Consider the following 15,593-nt stretch of genomic DNA (forward strand, 5'->3'; position numbering starts at 1 on the left):
GATGTGTGTGTATGGAGGTTACGTCTGTAGTTATGTGTGTATGGAGGTTACACCTGTAGTGATGTGTGTGTATGGTGGTTACACCTGTAGTGATGTGTGTGTATGGAGGTTACACCTGTAGTGATGTGTGTGTATGGAGGTTACACCTGTAGTGATGTGTGTGTATGGAGGTTACACCTGTAGTGATGTGTGTGTATGGTGGTTACACCTGTAGTGATGTGTGTATGGTGATTACACCTGTAGTGATGTGTGTGTATGGAGGTTACACCTGTAGTGATGTGTGTGTATGGTGGTTACACCTGTAGTGATGTGTGTGTATGGAGGTTATACCTGTAGTGATGTGTGTGTATGGAGGTTACACCTGTAGTGATGTGTGTGTATGGAGGTTACACCTGTAGTGATGTGTGTGTATGGAGGTAACACCTGTAGTGATGTGTGTGTATGGAGGTTACGCCTGTAGTGATGTGTGTGTATGGAGGTTACGCCTGTAGTGATGTGTGTGTATGGAGGTTACGCCTGTAGTGACGTGTGTGTATGGAGGTTACACCTGTAGTGATGTGTGTGTATGGTGGTTACACCTGTAGTGATGTGTGTGTGTGGAGGTTACACCTGTAGTGATGTGTGTGTATGGAGGTTACACCTGTAGTGATGTGTGTGTATGGGGTTACACCTGTAGTGGTGTGTGTGTATGGAGGTTACGCCTGTAGTGATGTGTGTGTATGGAGGTTACGCCTGTTGTGATGTGTGTGTATGGAGGTTACGCCTGTAGTGATGTGTGTGTATGGAGGTTACGCCTGTAGTGATGTGTGTGTATGGAGGTTACACCTGTAGTGATGTGTGTGTATGGAGGTTACACCTGTAGTGATGTTTGTGTATGGAGGTTACGTCTGTAGTGATGTGTGTGTATGGAGGTTACGCCTGTAGTGATGTGTGTGTATGGAGGTTACACCTGTAGTGATGTGTGTGTATGGAGGTTACACCTGTAGTGATGTGTGTGTATGGAGGTTACACCTGTAGTCATGTGTGTGTATGGAGGTTACGCCTGTTGTGATGTGTGTGTATGGAGGTTACGCCTGTTGTGATGTGTGTGTATGGAGGTTATGTGTGTGTATGGAGGTTACGCCTGTATTTATGTTTGTGTATGGAGGTTATTTGTGTGTATGGAGGTTACGCCTGTAGTGATGTGTGTGTATGGAGGTTACGCCTGTAGTGATGTGTGTGTATGGAGGTTACGCCTGTAGTGACGTGTGTGTATGGAGGTTACACCTGTAGTGATGTGTGTGTATGGTGGTTAAACCTGTAGTGATGTGTGTGTGTGGAGGTTACACCTGTAGTGATGTGTGTGTATGGAGGTTACACCTGTAGTGATGTGTGTGTATGGGGTTACACCTGTAGTGATGTGTGTGTATGGAGGTTACACCTGTAGTGATGTGTGTCTATGGAGGTTACACCTGTAGTGATGTTTGTGTATGGAGGTTACGTCTGTAGTGATGTGTGTGTATGGAGGTTACACCTGTAGTGATGTGTGTGTATGGAGGTTACACCTGTAGTGATGTGTGTGTATGGAGGTTACGCCTGTAGTGATGTGTGTGTATGGAGGTTACACCTGTAGTGATGTTTGTGTATGGAGGTTACACCTGTAGTGATGTGTGTGTATGGAGGTTACATCTGTAGTGATGTGTGTGTATGGAGGTTACACCTGTAGTGATGTGTGTGTATGGAGGTTACACCTGTAGTGATGTGTGTCTATGGAGGTTACACCTGTAGTGATGTGTGTGTATGGAGGTTACGTCTGTAGTGATGTGTGTGTATGAAGGTTACGCCTGTAGTGATGTGTGTGTATGGAGGTTACACCTGTAGTGATGTGTGTGTATGGTGGTTACGCCTGTAGTGATGTGTGTGTATGGAGGTTACGCCTGTAGTGATGAGTGTGTATGGAGGTTACACCTATAGTGATGTGTGTGTATGGAGGTTACACCTGTAGTGATGTGTGTGTATGGAGGTTACACCTGTAGTGATGTGTGTGTATGGAGGTTACACCTGTAGTGATGTTTGTGTATGGAGGTTACACCTGTAGTGATGTGTGTGTATGGAGGTTACATCTGTAGTGATGTGTGTGTATGGAGGTTACACCTGTAGTGATGTGTGTGTATGGAGGTTACGCCTGTAGTGATGTGTGTGTATGGAGGTTACACCTGTAGTGATGTGTGTGTATGGAGGTTACACCTGTAGTGATGTGTGTGTATGGAGGTTACACCTGTAGTGATGTGTGTGTATGGAGGTTACACCTGTAGTGATGTGTGTGTATGGAGGTTACACCTGTAGTGATGTGTGTATGTAGATTTTATCTTCTTACCTGTCAAGGTGAAATGCTGCGATCTCGGCATTGTGACGCTGGAAGTCTATAAAGTAGAAGACATCCTCAGGTGTTTCTTCCACTCGTTTCTGTCTGATGAAGGGGGCAGAGATTGTGGAGAGAGGTGTGCGATTTATTATTTATCCCCCCAAACCCAGGACGGAGTAGAATACATCCAGACACGTGAGGGGACACAAGATAGGATGCATTACATATAGGGACTCTCCCCACTACATCCCATCCTCACCTACCTCAAAGGCTTGAACATGGCTCTTCCATAGTCCTGGAAACGGAGAACCAGCTTCAGGTGTGTCCCACTTGGCTTAACAACTGCAGGGATCACAGAGATGTTACTCATGGAACGCTGTAACCTCGGTAACATACTGATCCCCTCTTATAGGAGCCTCCAAAGATTGCAGTAGACTACCTCTGCCCATAGGGCCCCGTAGATAATAAAAGTCTGTTCTCTACCCAATGATGAACCAGAAAATGTAACAGCCTGCCCCCCAGCTAAAGGATTTCCCAGAAATTTTAAGAGACGCCTCACTTTTAGGGAGAGTTTACACGTTGTGTCGGGTCACTTTTTTATGCTTTTTTGATGCATTCCAAAGGCTTCCGACTTGATCACATGCTAAGGTTACATTGCGTTTCAAATGTATCTGCTAAAACACAATGGGGCTCATTTACTTACCCGGTCCTGTCGCGATCCAGCGGCGCGTTCTCCGACGAGGATTCGGGTCTTCCGGCTATTCATCAACCTCGTGCATCCAACTTCCTGCATGTGTCGCTGCTGCGCCGAGGTCCGCCGGAATTCACCATCTTCGTCCCGGTGCATGTGAGTGCTTGATTTTGCGGCACAATTCGTTTTATATATTCCGTGGTTTTTCCGAATCCGTCGGGATGTCCGCCGGCCACGCCCCCCCCCATTTCATGCCGGTGCCGATGCGGCAGAATCCGATCGTGTGCGCCAAAATCCCGGGGCAATTCGGCACAAATAGGAAATCATTGGGAAACCCGACAAAACTGAGCGACTCAGACCCTTAGTAAATGAGCCCCAATGTAACCTCAGCCTGTGATCAAGGCTGAAGCCTTTGGAATGCATCAAAAATGCATAAAAAAGGCAACACATCAAAAAATCCGAAAATTTCCGGTTTGCGCTGATTCCCTGAATTGCCCCGGGATTTTGGTGCACGCGATCAGATTCCGGCGCATCAGCACCAGCTTTCACGCAACGGAAATCAGGGGGCGAGGCCGTACGAAACCCGACGGATTCGGAAAAAACGGCACATTTAAAAAAAAAGTGTTGCTTGACACGCACTTACCTGCACCCATGATAGGATGGTGAACTTCAGTGCACTCCAATGAACTTCCACCTGGTGGACGTCGGAGGAACTACCTCAGTGAATCCGGCAGAACCCGCATCCTCCGCAGAGAACGCGCCGCTGGATCGCTAATGGACCGGGTAAGTAAATCTGCCCCATTGTGCGAAAGTGCCCACATAGTGTAGGTCTAATCTCCCCATTGGTGTAAACCTACTAGTGAGGATCATCCTCTGCTAACCACAATACAGGTGGGTTCAGTGGTAACATGGGGACCTAGCAGGTGGTCACATGTAATGGGGGCAGTTACATCAAAGTTACTTGTCTTAAATGTATTCATATGAACTGGTCACTTACTTTGACTGCAGTCACACAGCCCATTGAGGGATTTCTGATCTGCGCTGTAATCTGAAAACAAGTCATAAGAAAGATGATGTCCACAAAATGAGAAGTGATATCCTGGGGAAATCATATGAAACCCAACTCATAGCCTGACCTCAAAGCCAACATCAATGAGCAAACTCAAAACCCAACTGAGAGCCTGACCCTGCCCACAATATCACTCCTCAAACACATCCCCATCCAAAACCCCACTGAGAGCCTGACCCTGCCCACAATATCACTCCTCAAACACATCCCCATCCCAAACCCTACTGAGAGCCTGACCCTGCCAACAATATCAGTCACCACAAACATCTCCATCCTAAACCCTAATGAGAGCCTGACCCTGCCAACAATATCAGTCACCAAAAACATCTCCATCCTAAACCCTAATGAGAGCCTGACCCTGCCAACAATATCAGTCACCAAAAACATCCCCATCCAAAACCCAACTGAGAGCCTGACCCTGCCAATAATATCACTCCTCAAACACATCCCAATGCAAAACCCTACTGAGAGCCTGACCCTGCCCACAATATCACTCCTCAAACACATCCCCATCCAAAACCCAACTGTGAGCCTGACCCTGCCAACAATATCACTCCTCAAACACATCCCCATCCAAAACCCTACTAAGAGCCTCACCCTGCCAACAATATCACTCCTCAAACACATCCCCATCCAAAACCCAACTGTGAGCCTGACCCTGCCAACAATATCACTCCTCAAACACATCCCCATCCAAAACCCTACTAAGAGCCTGACCCTGCCAACAATATCACTCCTCAAACACATCCCAATGCAAAACCCTACTGAGAGCCTGACCCTGCCAACAATATCACTCCTCAAACACATCCCCATCCAAAACCCTACTGAGAGCCTGACCCTGCCAACAATATCACTCCTCAAACACCTTCTCATCGAAAACCCTACTGAGAGCCTGACCCTGCCAACAATATCACTCCTCAAACACAATCCCATCCAAAATCCTACTGAGAGCCTGACCCCACCAACAATATCACTCCTCAAACACATCCCCATCCAAAACCCTACTGGGAGCCTGGCCCTGCCAACAATATCACTCCTCAAACACAATCCCATCCAAAATCCTACTGAGAGCCTGACCCCACAAACAATATCACTCCCCAAACACATCCCCATCCAAAACCCAACTGAGAGCCTGACCGTGCCAACAATATCAGTCACCAAACACATCCCCATCCAAAACCCTACTGAGAGCCTGACCCTGCCAACAATATCACTCCTCAAACACATCCCCATCCAAAGCCCTACTGAGAGCATGACCCTGCCAACAATATCAATCCTCAAACACATCCCCATCCAAAACCCTACTGAGAGCCTGACCCTGCCCACAATATCACTCCTCAAACACATCCCCATCCAAAACCCTACTGAGAGCCTGACCCCACTAAGAATATCACTCACCAAACACATCCCCATCCAAAACCCAACTGAGAGCCTGACCCTGCCAACAATATCACTCCTCAAACACATCCCCATTCAAAACCCTACTGTGAGCCTGACCCTGCCAACTATATCACTCCTCAAACACATCCCCATCCAAAACCCTACTAAGAGCCTGACCCTGCCAACAATATCACTCCTCAAACACATCCCAATGCAAAACCCTACTGAGAGCCTGACCCTGCCAACAATATCACTCCTCAAACACATCCCCATCAAAAACCCTAATAGAGCCTGACCCTCCCAACAATATCACTCCTCAAACACATCCCCATCCAAAACCCAACTGAGAGCCTGACCCTGCCAATAATATCACTCCTCAAACACATCCCAATGCAAAACCCTACTGAGAGCCTGACCCTGCCCACAATATCACTCCTCAAACACATCTCCATCCCAAACCCTACTGAGAGCCTGACCCTGCCAACAAAATCAGTCACCAAAAACATCTCCATCCTAAACCCTAATGAGAGCCTGACCCTGCCAACAATATCAGTCACCAAAAACATCTCCATCCTAAACCCTAATGAGAGCCTGACCCTGCCAACAATGTCAGTCACCAAAAACATCCCCATCCAAAACCGAACTAAGAGCCTGACCCTCCCAACAATATCACTCCTCAAACACATCCCCATCCAAAACCCAACTGTGAGCCTGACCCTGCCAACAATATCACTCCTCAAACACATCCCCATCCAAAACCCTACTAAGAGCCTGACCCTGCCAACAATATCACTCCTCAAACACATCCCAATGCAAAACCCTACTGAGAGCCTGACCCTGCCAACAATATCACTCCTCAAACACATCCCCATCCAAAACCCTACTAAGAGCCTGACCCTCCCAACAATATCACTCCTCAAACACATCCCCATCCAAAACCCAACTGTGAGCCTGACCCTGCCAACAATATCACTCCTCAAACACATCCCCATCCAAAACCCTACTAAGAGCCTCACCCTGCCAACAATATCACTCCTCAAACACATCCCCATCAAAAACCCTACTAAGAGCCTGACCCTCCCAACAATATCACTCCTCAAACACATCCCCATCCAAAAACAAACTGAGAGCCTGACCCTGCCAATAATATCACTCCTCAAACACATCCCAATGCAAAACCCTACTGAGAGCCTGACCCTGCCAACAATATCACTCCTCAAACACATACCCATCCAAAACCCTACTAAGAGCCTGACCCTCCCAACAATATCACTCCTCAAACACATCCCCATCGAAAACCCAACTGAGAGCCTGACCCTGCCAACAATATCCCTCCTCAAACACATCCCAATGCAAAACCCTACTGAGAGCCTGACCCTGCCAACAATATCACTCCTCAAACACATCCCCATCCAAAACCCTACTGAGAGCCTGACCCTCCCAACAATATCACTCCTCAAACACATCCCCATCCAAAACCCCACTGAGAGCCTGACCCTGCCAACAATATCACTCCTCAAACAAATCCCCATCCAAAACCCAATTAAGAGCCTGACTCTTCCAACAATATCAATCCTCAAACACATCCCAATGCAAAACCCAACTGAGAGCCTGACCCTGCCCACAATATCACTCCTCAAACATATCCCCATCCAAAACCCTACTGAGAGCCTGACCCTGCCAATAATATCACTCCTCAAACACATCCCAATGCAAAACCCTACTGAGAGCCTGACCCTGCCAACAATATCACTCCTCAAACACATACCCATCCAAAACCCTACTAAGAGACTGACCCTCCCAACAATATCACTCCTCAAACACATCCCCATCTAAAACCCAACTGAGAGCCTGACCCTGCCAACAATATCACTCCTCAAACACATCCCCATCCAAAACCCTACTGTGAGCCTGACCCTGCCAACTATATCACTCCTCAAACACATCCCCATCCAAAACCCTACTAAGAGCCTGACCCTGCCAACAATATCACTCCTCAAACACATCCCAATGCAAAACCCTACTGAGAGCCTGACCCTGCCAACAATATCACTCCTCAAACACATCCCAATGCAAAACCCTACTGAGAGCCTGACCCTGCCAACAATATCACTCCTCAAACACATCCCCATCAAAAACCCTACTAAGAGCCTGACCCTCCCAACAATATCACTCCTCAAACACATCCCCATCCAAAACCCAACTGAGAGCCTGACCCTGCCAATAATATCACTCCTCAAACACATCCCAATGCAAAACCCTACTGAGAGCCTGACCCTGCCAACAATATCACTCCCCAAACACATACCCATCCAAAACCCTACTAAGAGCCTGACCCTCCCAACAATATCACTCCTCAAACACATCCCCATCGAAAACCCAACTGAGAGCCTGACCCTGCCAACAATATCCCTCCTCAAACACATCCCAATGCAAAACCCTACTGAGAGCCTGACCCTGCCAACAATATCACTCCTCAAACACATCCCCATCCAAAACCCTACTGAGAGCCTGACCCTCCCAACAATATCACTCCTCAAACACATCCCCATCCAAAACCCAACTGAGAGCCTGACCCTGCCAACAATATCACTCCTCAAACAAATCCCCATCCAAAACCCAATTAAGAGCCTGACTCTTCCAACAATATCAGTCACCAAACACATCTCAATCCTAAAACCTACTAAGAGCCTGACCCTGCCAACAATATCGATCCTCAAACACATCCCAATGCAAAACCCAACTGAGAGCCTGACCCTGCCCACAATATCACTCCTCAAACATATCCCCATCCAAAACCCTGAGAGCCTGACCCTGCCAATAATATCACTCCTCAAACACATCCCAATGCAAAACCCTACTGAGAGCCTGACCCTGCCAACAATATCACTCCTCAAACACATACCCATCCAAAACCCTACTAAGAGACTGACCCTCCCAACAATATCACTCCTCAAACACATCCCCATCTAAAACCCAACTGAGAGCCTGACCCTGCCAACAATATCACTCCTCAAACACATCCCCATCCAAAACCCTACTGTGAGCCTGACCCTGCCAACTATATCACTCCTCAAACACATCCCCATCCAAAACCCTACTAAGAGCCTGACCCTGCCAACAATATCACTCCTCAAACACATCCCAATGCAAAACCCTACTGAGAGCCTGACCCTGCCAACAATATCACTCCTCAAACACATCCCAATGCAAAACCCTACTGAGAGCCTGACCCTGCCAACAATATCACTCCTCAAACACATCCCCATCCAAAACCCTACTAAGAGCCTGACCCTCCCAACAATATCACTCCTCAAACACATCCCCATCCAAAACCCAACTGTGAGCCTGACCCTGCCAACAATATCACTCCTCAAACACATCCCAATGCAAAACCCTACTGAGAGCCTGACCCTGCCAACAATATCACTCCTCAAAAACATCCCCATCCAAAACCCAACTGAGAGCCTGACCCTGCCAACAATATCACTCCTCAAACACATCCCAATGCAAAACCCTACTGAGAGCCTGACCCTGCCAACAATATCACTCCTCAAAAACATCCCCATCCAAAACCCAACTGAGAGCCTGACCCTGCCAATAATATCACTCCTCAAACACATCCCAATGCAAAACCCTACTGAGAGCCTGACCCTGCCAACAATATCACTCCTCAAACACATACCCATCCAAAACCCTACTAAGAGCCTGACCCTCCCAACATTATCACTCCTCAAACACATCCCCATCCAAAACCCTACTGTGAGCCTGACCCTGCCAACTATATCACTTCTCAAACACAACCCCATCCAAAACCCTACTAAGAGCCTGACCCTGCCAACAATATCACTCCTCAAACACATCCCAATGCAAAACCCTACTGAGAGCCTGACCCTGCCAACAATATCACTCCTCAAACACATCCCCATCCAAAACCCTACTAAGAGCCTGACCCTCCCAACAATATCACTCCTCAAACACATCCCCATCCAAAACCCAACTGTGAGCCTGACCCTGCCAACAATATCACTCCTCAAACACATCCCCATCCAAAACCCTACTAAGAGCCTGACCCTGCCAACAATATCACTCCTCAAACACATCCCAATGCAAAACCCTACTGAGAGCCTGACCCTGCCAACAATATCACTCCTCAAAAACACCCCCATCAAAAACACTACTGAGAGCCTGACCCTGCCAATAATATCACTCCTCAAACACATCCCAATGCAAAACCCTACTGAGAGCCTGACCCTGCCAACAATATCACTCCTCAAACACATCCCCATCTAAAACCCAACTGAGAGCCTGACCCTGCCAACGATATCACTCCTCAAACACATCCCCATCCAAAACCCTACTGTGAGCCTGACCCTGCCAACTATATCACTCCTCAAACACATCCCCATCCAAAACCCTACTAAGAGCCTGACCCTGCCAACAATATCACTCCTCAAACACATCCCAATGCAAAACCCTACTGAGAGCCTGACCCTGCCAACAATATCACTCCTCAAACACATCCCAATGCAAAACCCTACTGAGAGCCTGACCCTGCCAACAATATCACTCCTCAAACACATCCCCATCCAAAACCCTACTAAGAGCCTGACCCTCCCAACAATATCACTCCTCAAACACATCCCCATCCAAAACCCAACTGTGAGCCTGACCCTGCCAACAATATCACTCCTCAAACACATCCCAATGCAAAACCCTACTGAGAGCCTGACCCTGCCAACAATATCACTCCTCAAAAACATCCCCATCCAAAACCCAACTGAGAGCCTGACCCTGCCAATAATATCACTCCTCAAACACATCCCAATGCAAAACCCTACTGAGAGCCTGACCCTGCCAACAATATCACTCCTCAAAAACATCCCCATCCAAAACCCAACTGAGAGCCTGACCCTGCCAATAATATCACTCCTCAAACACATCCCAATGCAAAACCCTACTGAGAGCCTGACCCTGCCAACAATATCACTCCTCAAACACATACCCATCCAAAACCCTACTAAGAGCCTGACCCTCCCAACATTATCACTCCTCAAACACATCCCCATCCAAAACCCTACTGTGAGCCTGACCCTGCCAACTATATCACTCCTCAAACACAACCCCATCCAAAACCCTACTAAGAGCCTGACCCTGCCAACAATATCACTCCTCAAACACATCCCCATCCAAAACCCTACTGAGAGCCTGACCCTGCCAACAATATCAATCCTCAAACACATCCCCATCTAAAACCCTACTGAGAGCCTGACCCTGCCAACAATATCACTACTCAAACACATCCCCATCCGAAACCCCACTGAGAGCCTGAACCTGCCAACAATATCACTCCTCAAACACATCCTTAGCCAAAACCCTACTGAGAGCCTGACCCTGCCAACAATATCACTCCTCAAACACATCCCCATCTAAAACCCTACTGAGAGCCTGACCCTGCCAACAATATCACTCCTCAAACACATCCCCATCCGAAACCCCACTGAGAGCCTGACCCTGCCAACAATATCAATCCTCAAACACATCCCAATGCAAAACCCTACTGAGAGCCTGACCCTGCCAACAATATCACTCCTCAAACACATACCCATCCAAAACCCTACTGAGAGCCTGACCCTGCCAATAATATCAGTCCCCAAACACATCCCCATCCAAAACCCAACTGAGAGCCTGACCCCACCAACAATATCACTCCCCAAACACATCCCCATCCAAAACCCAACTGAGAGCCTGACCCTGCCCACAATATCACTCCTCAAACACATCCCCATCCAAAACCCTACTGAGAGCCTGACCCTGCCAACAATATCACTCCTCAAACACATCCCCATCTAAAACCCTACTGAGAGCCTGACCCTGCCAACAATATCACTCCTCAAACACATCCCAATGCAAAACCCTACTGAGAGCCTGACCCTGCCAACAATATCACTCCTCAAACACATCCCCATCCAAAACCCTACTAAGAGCCTGACCCTGCCAACAATATCACTCCTCAAACACATCCCAATGCAAAACCCTACTGAGAGCCTGACCCTGCCAACAATATCACTCCTCAAAAACACCCCCATCAAAAACACTACTAAGAGCCTGACCCTCCCAACAATATCACTCCTCAAACACATCCCAATGCAAAACCCTACTGAGAGCCTGACCCTGCCAACAATATCACTCCTCAAACACATACCCATCCAAAACCCTACTGAGAGCCTGACCCTGCCAATAATATCAGTCCCCAAACACATCCCCATCCAAAACCCAACTGAGAGCCTGACCCCACCAACAATATCACTTCCCAAACACATCCCCATCCCAAACCCAACTGAGAGCCTGACCCTGCCAACAATATCACTCCTCAAACACATCCCCATCCAAAACCCTACTGAGAGCCTGACCCTGCCAACAATATCAATCCTCAAACACATCCCCATCTAAAACCCTACTGAGAGCCTGACCCTGCCAACAATATCACTACTCAAACACATCCCCATCCGAAACCCCACTGAGAGCCTGACCCTGCCAACAATATCACTCCTCAAACACATCCTTAGCCAAAACCCTACTGAGAGCCTGACCCTGCCAACAATATCACTCCTCAAACACATCCCCATCTAAAACCCTACTGAGAGCCTGACCCTGCCAACAATATCACTCCTCAAACACATCCCCATCCGAAACCCCACTGAGAGCCTGACCCTGCCAACAATATCAATCCTCAAACACATCCCAATGCAAAACCCTACTGAGAGCCTGACCCTGCCAACAATATCACTCCTCAAACACATACCCATCCAAAACCCTACTGAGAGCCTGACCCTGCCAATAATATCAGTCCCCAAACACATCCCCATCCAAAACCCAACTGAGAGCCTGACCCCACCAACAATATCACTCCCCAAACACATCCCCATCCAAAACCCAACTGAGAGCCTGACCCTGCCCACAATATCACTCCTCAAACACATCCCCATCCAAAACCCTACTGAGAGCCTGACCCTGCCAACAATATCACTCCTCAAACACATCCCCATCTAAAACCCTACTGAGAGCCTGACCCTGCCAACAATATCACTCCTCAAACACATCCCAATGCAAAACCCTACTGAGAGCCTGACCCTGCCAACAATATCACTCCTCAAACACATCCCCATCCAAAACCCTACTAAGAGCCTGACCCTCCCAACAATATCACTCCTCAAACACATCCCCATCCAAAACCCAACTGTGAGCCTGACCCTGCCAACAATATCACTCCTCAAACACATCCCCATCCAAAACCCTACTAAGAGCCTGACCCTGCCAATAATATCACTCCTCAAACACATCCCAATGCAAAACCCTACTGAGAGCCTGACCCTGCCAACAATATCACTCCTCAAAAACATCCCCATCCAAAACCCAACTGAGAGCCTGACCCTGCCAATAATATCACTCCTCAAACACATCCCAATGCAAAACCCTACTGAGAGCCTGACCCTGCCAACAATATCACTCCTCAAACACATACCCATCCAAAACCCTACTAAGAGCCTGACCCTCCCAACATTATCACTCCTCAAACACATCCCCATCCAAAACCCTACTGTGAGCCTGACCCTGCCAACTATATCACTCCTCAAACACAACCCCATCCAAAACCCTACTAAGAGCCTGACCCTGCCAACAATATCACTCCTCAAACACACCCCAATGCAAAACCCTACTGAGAGCCTGACCCTGCCAACAATATCACTCCTCAAACACATCCCCATCCAAAACCCTACTAAGAGCCTGACCCTCCCAACAATATCACTCCTCAAACACATCCCCATCCAAAACCCAACTGTGAGCCTGACCCTGCCAACAATATCACTCCTCAAACACATCCCCATCCAAAACCCTACTAAGAGCCTGACACTGCCAACAATATCACTCCTCAAACACATCCCAATGCAAAACCCTACTGAGAGCCTGACCCTGCCAACAATATCACTCCTCAAACACATCCCCATCCAAAACCCTACTAAGAGCCTGACCCTCCCAACAATATCACTCCTCAAACACATCCCCATCCAAAACCCAACTGTGAGCCTGACCCTGCCAACAATATCACTCCTCAAACACATCCCCATCCAAAACCCTACTAAGAGCCTGACCCTGCCAACAATATCACTCCTCAAACACATCCCAATGCAAAACCCTACTGAGAGCCTGACCCTGCCAACAATATCACTCCTCAAACACATACCCATCCAAAACCCTACTGAGAGCCTGACCCTGCCAATAATATCAGTCCCCAAACACATCCCCATCCCAAACCCAACTGAGAGCCTGACCCTGCCAACAATATCACTCCTCAAACACATCCCCATCTAAAACCCTACTGAGAGCCTGACCCTGCCAACAATATCACTACTCAAACACATCCCCATCCGAATCCCCACTGAGAGCCTGACCCTGCCAACAATATCACTCCTCAAACACATCCCCATCCAAAACCCTACTGAGAGCCTGACCCTGCCAACAATATCACTCCTCAAACACATCCCCATCTAAAACCCTACTGAGAGCCTGACCCTGCCAACAATATCACTCCTCAAACACATCCCCATCCGAAACCCCACTGAGAGCCTGACCCTGCCAACAATATCAATCCTCAAACACATCCCAATGCAAAACCCTACTGAGAGCCTGACCCTGCCAACAATATCACTCCTCAAACACATCCCAATGCAAAACCCTACTGAGAGCCTGACCCTGCCAACAATATCACTCCTCAAACACATACCCATCCAAAACCCTACTGAGAGCCTGACCCTGCCAATAATATCAGTCCCCAAACACATCCCCATCCAAAACCCAACTGAGAGCCTGACCCCACCAACAATATCACTTTCCAAACACATCCCCATCCAAAACCCAACTGAGAGCCTGACCCTGCCCACAATATCACTCCTCAAACACATCCCCATCCAAAACCCTACTGAGAGCCTGACCCTGCCAACAATATCACTCCTCAAACACACCCCCATCTAAAACCCTACTGAGAGCCTGACCCTGCCAACAATATCACTCCTCAAACACATCCTTAGCCAAAACCCTACAGAGAGCCTGACCCTGCCAACAATATCACTCCTCAAACACATCCCCATCTAAAACCCTACTGAGAGCCTGACCCTGCCAACAATATCACTCCTCAAACACATCCCCATCCGAAACCCCACTGAGAGCCTGACCCTGCCAACAATATCAATCCTCAAACACATCCCAATGCAAAACCCTACTGAGAGCCTGACCCTGCCAACAATATCACTCCTCAAACACATACCCATCCAAAACCCTACTGAGAGCCTGACCCTGCCAATAATATCAGTCCCCAAACACATCCCCATCCAAAACCCAACTGAGAGCCTGACCCCACCAACAATATCACTCCCCAAACACATCCCCATCCAAAACCCAACTGAGAGCCTGACCCTGCCCACAATATCACTCCTCAAACACATCCCCATCCAAAACCCTACTGAGAGCCTGACCCTGCCAACAATATCACTCCTCAAACACATCCCCATCTAAAACCCTACTGAGAGCCTGACCCTGCCAACAATATCACTCCTCAAACACATCCCAATGCAAAACCCTACTGAGAGCCTGACCCTGCCAACAATATCACTCCTCAAACACATCCCCATCCAAAACCCTACTAAGAGCCTGACCCTGCCAACAATATCACTCCTCAAACACATCCCAATGCAAAACCCTACTGAGAGCCTGACCCTGCCAACAATATCACTCCTCAAAAACACCCCCATCAAAAACACTACTAAGAGCCTGACCCTCCCAACAATATCACTCCTCAAACACATCCCAATGCAAAACCCTACTGAGAGCCTGACCCTGCCAACAATATCACTCCTCAAACACATACCCATCCAAAACCCTACTGAGAGCCTGACCCTGCCAATAATATCAGTCCCCAAACACATCCCCATCCAAAACCCAACTGAGAGCCTGACCCCACCAACAATATCACTTCCCAAACACATCCCCATCCCAAACCCAACTGAGAGCCTGACCCTGCCAACAATATCACTCCTCAAACACATCCCCAT

General features: G+C 48.2%; 1 protein-coding gene across 3 annotated transcripts in view; it reads right to left on the reverse strand.

The window, feature by feature from the left end:
• FAM20A (FAM20A golgi associated secretory pathway pseudokinase) overlaps positions 1–15,593 on the reverse strand; it is a 185,844-nt gene that overhangs the window by 59,283 nt on the left and 110,968 nt on the right. For all 3 annotated transcript variants that reach the window (XM_072131652.1, XM_072131653.1, XM_072131654.1), the window contains exons 3-5: positions 4,033–4,083; positions 2,608–2,686; positions 2,357–2,449 (exon numbers count right to left, since the gene is read on the reverse strand). In XM_072131652.1, coding sequence (XP_071987753.1) covers positions 2,357–2,449; positions 2,608–2,686; positions 4,033–4,083 — 223 coding nt within the window. The remainder of the gene's footprint in view (positions 1–2,356; positions 2,450–2,607; positions 2,687–4,032; positions 4,084–15,593) is intronic.

Source organism: Engystomops pustulosus, unplaced genomic scaffold (genome assembly GCF_040894005.1).
Source record: "Engystomops pustulosus unplaced genomic scaffold, aEngPut4.maternal MAT_SCAFFOLD_116, whole genome shotgun sequence".
NCBI lineage: Eukaryota > Metazoa > Chordata > Amphibia > Anura > Leptodactylidae > Engystomops > Engystomops pustulosus.